This window comes from Phlebotomus argentipes, unplaced genomic scaffold (genome assembly GCF_947086385.1).
Source record: "Phlebotomus argentipes unplaced genomic scaffold, Phlebotomus argentipes genome assembly scaffold_18, whole genome shotgun sequence".
In the NCBI taxonomy this organism is placed as follows: domain Eukaryota; kingdom Metazoa; phylum Arthropoda; class Insecta; order Diptera; family Psychodidae; genus Phlebotomus; species Phlebotomus argentipes.
Window position 1 is genome coordinate 5,627,314 of NW_026776177.1, and position 12,878 is coordinate 5,640,191.

The 12,878-nt window shown below is 38.2% G+C and overlaps 1 protein-coding gene across 2 annotated transcripts; it reads left to right on the forward strand.

The window, feature by feature from the left end:
- The first annotated feature begins 302 nt into the window (after window positions 1–302).
- Window positions 303–10,686, forward strand: LOC132259438 (LHFPL tetraspan subfamily member 3 protein). 2 transcript variants are annotated; one of them, XM_059757076.1, is made up of 6 exons: window positions 303–568; window positions 2,264–2,557; window positions 2,847–2,980; window positions 5,435–5,561; window positions 9,145–9,387; window positions 10,305–10,686. In XM_059757076.1, the coding sequence occupies exons 2-6, from the start codon at window positions 2,416–2,418 to the stop codon at window positions 10,511–10,513; spliced, it is 855 nt and encodes a 284-aa protein (XP_059613059.1). In that variant the 5' UTR covers window positions 303–568; window positions 2,264–2,415; the 3' UTR covers window positions 10,514–10,686. The 2 variants fall into 2 exon arrangements, with proteins under 2 accessions (XP_059613059.1, XP_059613058.1); XM_059757075.1 differs by having other exon boundaries at window positions 304–568; window positions 2,189–2,557.
- Window positions 10,687–12,878: the final 2,192 nt, after the last annotated feature.

The following is a 12,878-nucleotide window of genomic DNA, read 5'->3' on the forward strand; positions in this document are numbered from 1 at the left end:
TAAGTACTTCTGCTGAGCTGTACACCACTTCTGACTGTATTATCTGCCCCTTGCAAGATGACTGTCGTTTTGCTGTGTCAAGTAGTTTTATTGAGAAGTGAGCGAATGATGAGTTTTTCTGTAGTTCTTTTAACTCTCCGTCTGCTGCAGAAACTGTTGCGCAGCCCTGGTGAGAATGGCGGGATTGGGAGAGCCACAAACACCAGCGAAGTGAGATCATGACGGAATTCTCCGATGGCGCGCACAAGATCGAGAAAGGGGCCCCGCGTGCTTGTGTGCGCCAAGACAATGTGAAAGAGAGACTCGCCAGGTAAGTTGGAAATGCCATCATCGCCGTGTGGCCCTGTTGGTGAGGCTCGAGTTCAGTTGTGCGCCACATAATGCTCGGTTAAGTTGGCCAGGTCGTCTCTGTCATCCACTTCCTCCCCGGTCAGTTGCTGCGCTGCCCTCAGATTAAGTGGTAATTGTGCCCGAAGAGCGGTGGAAAAGAAGGAGGAAGTCGCCTGGTTTGCTTTCGGTGGTGATCTCAGTGGTTCCGGGATTGATTCCAGCAAACGCAGACAAATTGGTGTGTCCCGAAACCATAACGGTGTTGCTATTCTTACTCTCATTTCCATCTTCTTTTGCTTGAGGCCACACGGCTCAAGAGGAGGAAAAGAATCCATTGTACACTCTTCTGACCATTCAAATTCCCTTCCACTCTCTCGACTCTCTTGCGTCTGTGGCGAGTTTTTCGAGGTGTTTGGCTTTTTTTCTATGCTCAACCGAATACTTGTGAATTAAACAAATCCAGTCATTTTTCTCTCTATCGTTTTTTTCTACTAACAGTGCAATAAGTGTTGGAATACAATAGTGAAGAATTGCGCCATAGATTTGCGGAGGAGAAGGAGAGCCGAAGGGGAGAAATGTGTGAAGTGCAAAGTTAATAGGGAACTGCGTTGTGTGTTTTTAGTGCAAAATAGACTTAAATACAGTTTATTTTCACGAGATATGTTGCAAATGACCTAAAAAAAGCGCGACACAGAGAGAAAGAGAGAAAAAGAGAAGAATTGTCTTGTAATTAAACTGTTTTGGGGAAGAGAATTACAAATTGTGAAGAATCTTCTTCACAATTTTGTTACAATCTTCTCACCTGAAAGTCACACGCTTTAGGAGAGAATCAGCTCTTGTTTGAGTGTTTGAGGCTGTCTTTCAATTCCAACATCGAGAGACCTTTCGAATTATTATGATCTGAAAACCTCTGAGGGAGTGTCGAGTTCTTGCGGTGGTGTTTGTGTGTTGGAGAGAGACGAAATGCCACTGTGTTTTGTGCTCCTCAAAAGATCATTTGAATTGCCAATCAGGCCGAAAGACATTTTGAAAGAAAGTTGTGATCTCGATGCAATGCTAATTTTTTGGACTGTTGTGCAAACAATCTCTTGAGTTTTGGCCAAAGCAATTTTTACATACACTTTTGGGAATATCAGATAACAAATGCACGAGTCAAGAGAATGTCATTTCGTGGTCTTTTCTTCTAAGGTAAAGCCACTGTGGCGTGCTCTAAATTGAGTGAGTTGTTGCCAGTTGTAAATAGAGTTCAGAAGATCGGCGAGTTGATCAAAGTATAGATAAAATCAGGACGTCATTCAGTATTTGGATCAATTCCCACTCAAACTGAGGGATGTTAAAGACATGTTATAGTAGCTTTAAACAGTCTGTGGTAATCAGGCGCAAATACGTGAGGCTTTAAATGCAGATTGTCTTAATATAATTCACCAAATGTGTTACAAAATTCACCACGTGTGTTAACAATTTCACCACTCGTGTTATTTTCCATTCTGATCCATTTGTACAGTCTAAATGTGTTATTTTAATACGATTTTCAGAGATTGTCTTGAGAAATTTGTCAAAATCAGCTTAAAAGATCGGAAAATGCTAAATAATTTGCAAAGATTTCAAAAAAAAATCTTTTTATCACAAATTTATTGATAATTTTCTTGTATGTTTTTCAAAAAGCTTGACAAATTTCACAGTTTTCCTTTAACACAATGTGTAATTGCTTGAAACTCATTAGAACTGTTTGACATGTGTTTCAATTTTAGTGGGAAATTTGACCCAATAATGTTTGTGACACTTTTCTATCTATAAATTCGATTCTCAATTGCTCCACAACTCTGTCCTCAATTACTCTTCGACTTTGTTGCATTAGAAATCTCTCTGGCGGAGCTCTTTAAGACATTCTGTTTCTCGACTGTGGCATGCTTGAACGATAAGATCTCCGCAGTGAGCTGATGACGCAGAGCGGATACTGAACTCTCTGGGATCTCTGCTGGTGCAGCTGAATTTAACAAGGAGAGCCAATTCAGCTCTTCTGCACGGCGGTGGTGAAATTAACGCGAAGAAGAGAGCGAGAGACGCAGAGTGTCAAGTGCTAAGATGGGAACCAAAATTGAATATGTGGACTCAAGTCACATGTACGCAACCAACTACATCAGGAATTCCAAAGCCATCGCCGTTCTCTGGGCGATTTTCACAATTTGCTACGCCATCATCAGCGTTGTGGCCTTTGTGACGCCAGGTGAGATAATTAATTCTGCATCTTTTATCACAACTATTTATCTGTTTTTTGCCTTCTGTGGTTTTTTGTCAATGTGAAAGTGAAACTGTTTTGTGCATAAATTTATGCCATCGCACGGGCGAAAATCCCTTTGCCGTCCCTGCGATGATGTTTGGAAAAGAAGAGTTTTTGTGGACTTTCACAAAGATATTTCTGTGGAAATCAATGCGCGCGCGACTTATGAATTTGGCCATGCATGGAGAAATTGTCGCCGTGACTCTGACTAATTGTCGCGGTGTTTTCCCCGCAGAATGGGTCGGTGATCTCGATGGTGACAACTCTGGACGGCTGGGCTTGTGGCAAGTGTGCCAGAAGGACGAAATCGCGGAGAACTGCCAAGGACAGCTGGACGATGTGATGTCGCTGCCGTCACTCGCCTTTCAGGTATTGTTCAACTCACAATTCACTCCATTTCGAGGGTTGCTCAAGTTGGAGAAAATTGATTTCCATTTCCTTACATATTCTATCATCCATTCCGTTGATTCCTGAAATATTCTTCGAAAACAATTACAACATATTCCCTCAATTCCTAATTCAAATTTATGTTTCCGCAATTGTCTTAGACAGAAACACCTTTGCACAAGTTACAGCGCAAATTTTCCACATAAGAGAATTTAGCAAAAGAATCGTGAAGTCATGGGTTCGATTCTCCCGCAGTTGTGATTTTTTTCAAAACTCTTTTTCACTTTTCTTTCCTTTTTTATGTATTTTTCTTCATTTTGCCCTTTTATATCAGCATTTTTCACTCAATTTCTTCATCTGATGCTCGGAATTGCTTTTCTCTCTCTTTATAGCGCTTTAAAGTCAATTCGCGGTCTTGAAACTAATCCTAAGATCTCTTTTTAAAGCCCAAAATATAGTTTTAAATCTTGTTCTCCGCAAAAGTTGTTTGAGAAAACTGTTTATAACGCAATTCCGCGTCCTTTTCTTTTGCAAACTTGTCGTTATGAGTTCGAATCCAGCTCGCGGCATTTTTTTTTTTACATATTTTCCTGTTTTGGCCTCTTTTTCACAACACAATTTAACCAATTGGCTTTTTTGATGAGTTTAAATGCCTTTCGATGAATAATTATTCATCAGAAACCGCGCAAAATTTTATTTGTGAAGCAAATGAATTAAAAATCTGAATACTTTTTTACACAATTTTTAATGTGCTAAATTCTCATTCTTTTATCGCAAGTAAACTAGTCATTCCATGGAATTTTCACTTATATTTCCATCCATTCCGGGATATTCTTTGATATTCCAACTGAAATAGCTAAAATAGTTTCTCCATTGCATATTTATGCGGAGTTTTTTTTTGACCACAAAGACAAATACAGAAAGATATGAGAAATTGTAATTAAAATTCTTATTCAATTCCAAAGTGCAGGATTTTCTCTTGTGTCGTTTATAATTTTCTGAATTCATTCATAATTTCGCACAAAAAGATATAAAAATATACTTAAAACATGATGTTTGCTACATTTAAAAGCCATAAAGAAATTATTATTCAAACCCTGAAAGAGAGACTATGGAGATTTTTTTCGTGAACAATGCCAAAAAAATGACTTGAAGTACAAAAAAAGAAACAAAAAAAGAATTGCCGAAATCGCTCAACCTTTTCACACCAGAAAGGCTCATCATGAGCGCACTTTCATTGTTTGGCTCGTGAGTGAAAATGAAAGAAGTAATTAAAATGTATATTATACGGCCAAAAAGATCATTTGGTTCATCGTTGTCTTCCTGGGCGACAATCTGTGTTGTGTTGATCATTAAGCTTCTCGATGGCATTTACCGCTGAAGTTTTGCCTGCGGAATTGTTGTGACTCAACTGAAAGGCACTTTAAGTCTAAATGTGTAATTTCTTCAAATTGCAATGCAGGAAATCCAGTGTTTAACTTCATAAAAACAGCCACAGAGTCATTAGCGCGAGGGTCTTTTGGGGTAAAATCGTGAGAAATGCTGCAGCGAATTGATATTAATCATTGCGGCTCATGAACTAGTTCATCGACCAGTTCAATCCAAGGGGGAGATAATATGTCTTCAATCTTTCAAATACTTAATTTTAGAATCGTAAGAAATGATCTTAAAGTCCTAGGATTTTGTCTTGAACATTTTCTGTAATGATTTTCTAGTTTTGTTATCGGAAAATGCCCAGAAAAATTCTTATCAAATTGTGAGGTTATGAAAACCTACTTTAAAGCCTTCTTGAACTGATTTCAATCTGTTCAAACCTGGAAATGAGTTTATTTAGGAAATATCACAATGTTTTTCTGGATAAAAATGTACATACCACGGAAAAAACTAAGCAAAACGACATTCTTTAAGCTAAACTGACATTTTGAGGTTTTGTTTGACTTTAAAGCTGTTTTTTACTTTAGAAATTTAACCAATCTGAAGTTTTGAGAACACAAATGCTCAACTATGTCAAGAAAAAGAGAAATATTTCCAGTTTAAACACAATTTTGATGATTTCAAGGGTTATTTGAATACCAGAATCGGTTTTGAGGTTATGTTTGACTTCTCAGCTCTTTCAAATCCTTAATTTTGCCAAGAAAAAGACAAATATTTCCAATAAAAAGACATTTTTAAGCATTTCGACGGTTATTTGGCAACCAAAGTCTGTTTTTAATCAATCACATAACCTGAAAAAGCAATAAAATCAATTTTTCTAATCAAAATAATTCAGAAAATGACCAAATTTGTTGAAAATATTTCACCACTTCCTAACACTTCAGCAATATTGGTGTACATCACTTCTGGCCACAATATCTGCCCCTTGATTCAATCGATTTATCCACTCTTTCTCCCTCATCTTGTGATGCAACAATCTAATCGGCAGCGCTCTCATTGCAGGTGGCAACGATCTTCGTGGGACTGTCCGTGTTGACCTCATTGCTGACCATCTGCTCGCTCATCCTCATGTTCTTCATGCGCTCCACGACGGTCTTTCACATCTGTGGATGGATGCAAATGCTATCAGGTTGGCTCATTTCTGCATTAATTATGCAAATCTCCTGTTTGCTGTGGAAATTAGTCTTTGATTCTCTCCCATCGCCGTGCTTGATTAATTGAATGGCACTCGCGACATAGCACGAAAGTGACCTTTTCGGGGTGGATTTTCCTTCTCTCTCACTCAATTTTTGTGTGAGGAGATAAAAGAAAGTGAAATGACGCGACAAGAAGGTTGATTAAGCTCATTTATTTTTGCATTCACCAATTGAAATTCATTAATTGAGACGCATTTGCATAATGTTAAGATAGTGGACATTAATTTTCATGTCAATTGATCTTTCTTTTTCAACCAAAAATGATCGTGATTGTGGTGTTAAATGACGGTTTTCTGCATCTTTATTACTTCCTTGCAAGCGTGTGTTATCTAAATTGTGTGCAAAAGTGAGCAGGAAATTGCAAAACTGGGTCGAATTCTGAACAAGTGAATGAAAGAAGTTTATGTTTTTGCACGAACAAATATAGCAACTATTAATTAATTAATTGGGGAAACTTTGCACTGAGTTTGCAATGGGTTATTAGTGATTTTAACAATTTTCGTGTGGAATCTCAACCTCTTCAGACACTTCTGAACGTCTTTCAAAACATTTTCCATCGATTTTCCGACTGTTCCAACGGTTTCTCACTGCGGTTTAATGCTTAGAATGTTTCTGACTAAATTTTGAGGTTATGAATTCGCTTAAATGTTGTTCTTGAGACTCATTTAAATACTTTAAAACCTGAAAATGAGTGATTATTAAAGTTTATTTCAGAAAATTAGCTTAAATTTGCCACTTTAAAGACCAAAAAGACATTCTTATAGATTGAAATGACATTTTTGAGGTTATATTTGACTTTAATGGTTTTACTTTAATCAATATGAAGTTTTTCGCACGCAAATGCTCAAAAATCTGCTGAGAAATTGAAAAATATTCCTCGCTTGATCACAATTTGATGATTTTGAGGGTTATTTAAGAGTCAGAATTTGTTTTCAATCAATCACATAACCTATAAAAGCAATGGATTAAGATTTTTAGGCGTCCAAATCAAAGGAAATTTGTCAAAGTCAAGTCTAAATTGCGTCGAAATATTTAGAGATAAACACGTTTGGAATTCTGCGTCTTAGCATAACAGTATCTTTTGCAAGCATTTTATTTTCGTAGTCTAGAATTAACGAAGACATTTTAAATGCAGAGAAACCCATAAAAACGGCCGTCATTGAATTTTAAAATAGCAATAATAAATATTTACTCCGCGTGTTCTTCAACATGGTCAAAAAGCTCTTCATGCTTCAAGTGGCTTCATTGGCTCCTTTCGAAAAAATACAAAAATTAAGCACACGAAGAGCACATGATGAAAGTGAAAAAAAGTGTCATCAAAATACCACTTCTGGTCAATTTCTCCGCACTTTGAAGCCGAAGAATGAAAGGTAATTTCATCCAGAGTTTATGTATCGCGCCAGTATTTGGCACAAAGTGATGTGGAATCTATATAATTGCGATGTTTCGTGATCGTTGGAAAAGCAGTCAAACTTCTGGTTTTTCTTGTGCGATAATGACCTACTTTTTCGAAGCGCGCAACTCCATTCTTTCTTTCCTCTTTGGCGTACAATTATTACTGCTGCACTCGCGCAACTTCTCTCCATTACGACATGCTCACTTATTGGGTGGTTTGTTGACACACGAGAAATCACGTGCTTCCTCGGGGCTTCTTGGCCATCAAGAGGAGGAGTGAGAATAGAGAAATGGTTGTGAGAAAGAGGAGTTCTTCTGCCAAGAAATTATCCACTGTTGAGACGGCGTGGCAAAAAGTAAGTCAGCAACACTCAAAGCATTCAATTGACTTTGAATTAGTTGCGCAAGTCTTGCCGGCAGAAGTGCAACTTGTAGTAAATTGACCATCAGCAAGAAAAGTGGAGTAGTGACACACAATAATTGCTGTAATTTGAATTATTATTGAAACACTGGTCGTTTGCACGACAGCACAAAAAAAAACCCAGAGAGACACGGAAGCCAAAATACGGAAGCTTTTCTTTTTCAAAACACATTTCACTCCCAAAAATGTTGACCATTTTCACAAGGCGTAACACATGGAAATTAACCCGCCGCGTTTTGGTTTTAAAGTGAAGAAAGAAAAAAAAATCATTTATGCGATTTATGCACTCATGAGCGAAGAAAAAAAACCACGAGATAAAGTGAATTTGCTTGAAGCACATTTCAATTTCAAGACAGAGAGAAGTACAGAGTGAAAAAATCAGCCAAAGAATCTGCATCGATGCGATACGAGTAAATTACATATTAGAGTGAGGGAAAGAGAGATAAAAATTACGAAAGACTCTCTATAATTATGGTAGATTTTTCATTTCCAACTCCACAGACCGTAACCACGATTGAAGCTTGGTGTGCTCATGAGTAATAATGCCCTCAAATCCATGTGTTTTTAATGATAATGATTTCGCTTTGGCGAAAGACTTTCGATTATTCGAGGAAATCGCACTTATTGTCTTATATATCAAGTCCATCGAGAGATGCATAACGAAAGACTCTGTGGCACAGTTTAAAGCACATTTTGGCATCAAACACACGATATTAGACGACGTCCTTATGCAATCGCGCCGTGCAATTTCTCGCACAAAGAGTGAAAGAAGTGAGAGAAAGAAAATTTCTTTCACGGCGAAGACGTGAAGTTAATCGAACAGTGAAACCTCAATTTTCGATGCTGCGATAATAGTTAATTGATTAATTTTCTGCGCTGATCTTTCTCTTCGTCCGCGGAAGGCTTAATGCCATCGCAATTTCGCGGATTATTTCGCAATTGCCTGACGGAAAGCCTTTTTTGGGAGCTTAATGAAGGGCACGAGAATTAAGAAATCACAAAAAATTGTCCAATAAAATCCATTCTCAACATATTCTGTGTATGACTTGACAAAAATGAACAATTGAATTGAATTTCTGTACAAATATCACGGCATTGTTTTTCCAAGGGGCAGATATAATGACGAAAAGTGTTAGGAATTGGAAGTTACATTGTAAAAGCTTCAGTTTCAACAAATTGAGACATTTTCTCATTTTTTTAGCCTAGAAAAACAATTTTATTGCATTTTCTAGGTTATGTTATTGATTTAGAACCTTTAAAATCATTCAAATTGTGTTTAAACAGCAGAATTGAACGTTTTTGTGTTAAAAATCGTCAGATTGACTAAATTCCGGAAGTAAAAACAGCCTTAACGGCAAACATAACCTCAAAAATATCATTTCAGCCACAGAAAGCGATGGAAAACGCTTTTAAGAAGTGTCTGAAGTGTTAATCTCCCCCTTGGATTTTAGTTTGCCGTGATTGAATTGCAAAATTCAGTTTCTTTCGCATCTCCGTAAATTAATTCGCTCACGTGCAGAGGAAATTAATTCGCACGTTTACCGAAATCGCGGCTCTTCACATCAAACATCCGCAGTATTTGGCGGCTCTTACACGATGTTGATGACAAGACGCTGATGCGAATGGCGTGTGGTGGCGAAGCGTGAAATTTTTATTGAAGTTGTGCGGCATCTAATTATGTGGCTTTGCTTGTCTTCCAGCCATTTGCATGATCATCGGCTGCCTGGCTTATCCTTTTGGCTGGAACTCAGATGACTTCCGGAAGGTCTGCGGCCCCGAGTCGAATCGCTTCGAGCCGGGCCTGTGCGGCATCCGGTGGGCCTATCCGCTGGCCATCATCGGCTGCGTGGACGGCATCATCCTGGCCACTCTCGCCTTCATCCTCGCCACGCGCCACGTTCGCCTGCAGCCGGAGCCCATGTACCAGAGTTCAATGTACAAAGGTGAGACAATTGTGTGCAAATTCCCACGAGAGCCTCTCAGAGACAGACACTCAGGGCTTCTTGGCATTCTTGCGCAAGTGATTTGTAGCATGTTTTGCGCGCAATGTAGGAATATTTTACAGAAATGGTGCTGTTGAGGATTGTTTTCAAAGAGAATTCTCTTGTTTCTCAACAACATTCTACTGAATATTTTACGGTGAAATGAAAAGATGTGATGAAGTTCTACAGCTAGAAACATGCATTAGTGTTATTGTTGCAATAAAAGACTGAAATTAATTGTATTTGGGATAAGTTGTAGATCTTTTAAATTAGCATACAAATTGAAATTCTCATTAGCAATTGAAGTTATTGTAAAAGATTGCAAATCCTTCAAATCTTTGTAGGTTTCTCGGAGTTAACACGTGTTATTCGAAATAATTCACACAATCGGACAAGAAAAATAAATAATTAATTCCTACTTAATAAATTAATGAAGCGATTCCCAGTCGCTAATTAATCAGCAATTTTGAGTTCTGTGGCAACTCATAAAATACGACTTGCTTCCAATAGGATTCTTTTGAGATTTTTTAGTGATATTTTTGAGGCTATTGTTGGATAAAACGCTAAAAAGCGGTTTTAAGTGGGTTTTTACAGAAATATTTGATATAATTAGTGAATTTTCGTCGAAACAGTCTAAAAATTTAAAGTGCCGTAAGTGTTAGGAAGTTTGACTCTGAATAAGAATAGCAAAGGTTGTTTCAAACTGATATAACACATTTTTAACATTGCGTGTTTGATTGGGAATCACTCCAAAGGGTGAAATTCTGGCTATTTAAAAATTTAAAAGTCTAATTAACTAATTTTCACTTGAGAATATTGATTAAGAGAAATCTTTTAATTTGAAATATTCGCTCTTAACTCTGTGATTCTCTCTTCAGGCGAAATCAACAATGCCTATCTGACAGATGTCGCCAGCATCGCGGGCTCTCGGAAGTCTCTTAATCTGCAGCCGGTGCTGCTGGTGGCGCCGCCACACCACATGGGCGGCCAACACGGTGACGACACCATCTCGCAGTTCTCGAGTCGCACGCCGAGCCGATACAACCGACCCGAGTTCCACAATTCCATGCATCAGTTCCAACTCTAGACGCGCTCCGTGTGGAACGTGTGGAAAGCGCGCCGCGGGTTTACAATGCGCCATGGATGCGCCGGCGGGCGCTCTTCGGGAGAATAAACAGTGTAAAAAGTATTTAATGGTAGCGAAAATAGCGGTGAAATCTAATTACGATTCTTCTAAAAGTATTCTTGTAAGTTGAAATACACGAAATAGCGATGAAGTATATATATTGCGATAGTTTAGGATGAGAAGGTGAAATAAAAAGAGGAAATATCTGTACAAGATTTGTGATGAATTTGGTGGAAAAGTGAGTGGAAAATTGAGCTGAGAAAGAGAACTCTTCTCCCCCCGGAGTCTGGGGATGCGAGTGTCTCTCTTCTGGGCTCTTCGGAGCGCGGCAGTCTTGAAGATGAGCGGGAGGCTGCGGAGGGCGATTGCGCGAATTGGGGAGCGTGTGTGGTGGTTTATTTATTCGACGAAAGGCGTGACTTATTTTTGAACTGCGGCTGCACAACTCTCCGAGGGGATTTCATGCCATTTTATTGCCTCCCCAGCGCCATGCTGAGGCTTTCTTCGCGCCTTCTCGGCTGCGTCATCAAATAAATCACCAGAGCATCCATTTATGGGGTCATTTTTGGGCTATTCTCGCCGCGTGGGAAGACGCATTTCGCACGCGATTTTACTGGGGAAATTCCCCAACGTCGCCATTGAGTATCGATTTGAGCGGCAGCGAAAGACATTCGGCGAGTGCACATAAGACTTTTTATGGACTTTCACGAATTTCTGTGGGAGTTCTGCAATAAATGACAGTCAAGAGAGCGCCAATCTCTTTCTTAATTGTCTGTTTATTGGATTCTAAAATACTTTCTACAATATCAGCGCCCAGTTTTTCCCAAGAGAGACTGAAAAGATGACTGGAAAAAGGACTAATGGAAATCATATTGATTTTCTTCTGACGCAGTTGGACAAAAGCCAAAAAAAATCCTTCCTAATTAATCTAATTGATTCTCTTTCAAACACAGCATCAATTATATTCTTATCCGCCTCTCTCTCTTCATCCCTTTTCGCGCCACAGAGTTGGATGAATAAAAACAAAGAGATTCTCACACGTTTTGCTCCTCGGCTGACCATCTGACGCAGATTGGATGATTCGCCAGAGCTCTTCCTTGGCACAGGAATCACCCTTAAAACAATGTCTCGAGGCTCATTTTATTAATTTTTATCGTGAAATTATGCCAAAAACCTTTTCTTTCGAAAGCATCGCAGAAACTCGGGAAGATTTTTCTGCCGGAAAAGGGAGGAAAAATGGGGAAGAAGAAGAGCACAATTGTGATGAGAATTTGATTAAATTGTGTCAACGACAGATGTTTTATTTATTGGACACTTTTCCGTTTCACAAAACTTCACTCTTTTTCAAACCACTTGGGGAAAAAGAGTCATTGGATTTTGGAGACGGAAAAAGTGATGCTGTGGGCAATTTTCAAGGCACATTCAAAATTGTTTCTAAATTCCAAGGCGGAGATAATACAGTCAGAAGTTGTGTACAGCTCAAAAGAAGTACTTAAGGAGTGGAAGTGTTCAAATACCTTCAATATTCCTTGCCTGCGTGCTTCTTTTACTGACAAATCATCCAGAGTTTTCCGATTTCCTTTGATTTCTATGCAAAAACAAATGTAATAATATTTTTTCTAGGTTATGTAACGAGTCACGGGCAGATTTAGTGAATAATTTGCATTTTGACACATAAATTCTGCTAGTTTGGCAGGATTAAGCTTTTGAAAGCAATTAACAGTGCTTTTTTAATCCTTTGATGCCTAGAAACACTGAAAATTATGCTAAAATTGACATAACCTCAAAAATGATCATTTAGACATGGAAAATATTTATTTAGACAACTTTCTGGACAATTTTGACTCTGAATAAGCAATTTTAAGATCATTGGCAAGTCATAAGAGTTGATTTTGTGATTTAGAAATCTTCCAAAGAAAGTTCTAAAAGCTCTCTTAGTTACATTTTTGAGGTTATGATCGAAAAAGATGTCTAAAAATAGCTGTTTCAAGTCGATTCTTATAGAAATATCGAATGGAAACTTAAGAGATTCGATTTAAATTGGGAAATTATCTGGAAACAGACTTCAAATTTTATTTTCTAGAAGTGTCAGGCAAATTTAGAAGTGTTTGGAAATGGTGTACATATTTAAGACACATTATCTTCCCCTTGCTAAATTCAATTGTTTAGAAAATGTCAAGAAAATGTAATTTGAAATGACGAAAAGTTTGAATTTGGCAATTTTCACTGGGGATTTTATGGCAGCAATTTAATTTATTAAAGCTTCCAAGTGTTGATTTTATGACATGCGACCGAAAGGAAAGTAAATTTCATTGTCAATCAAATA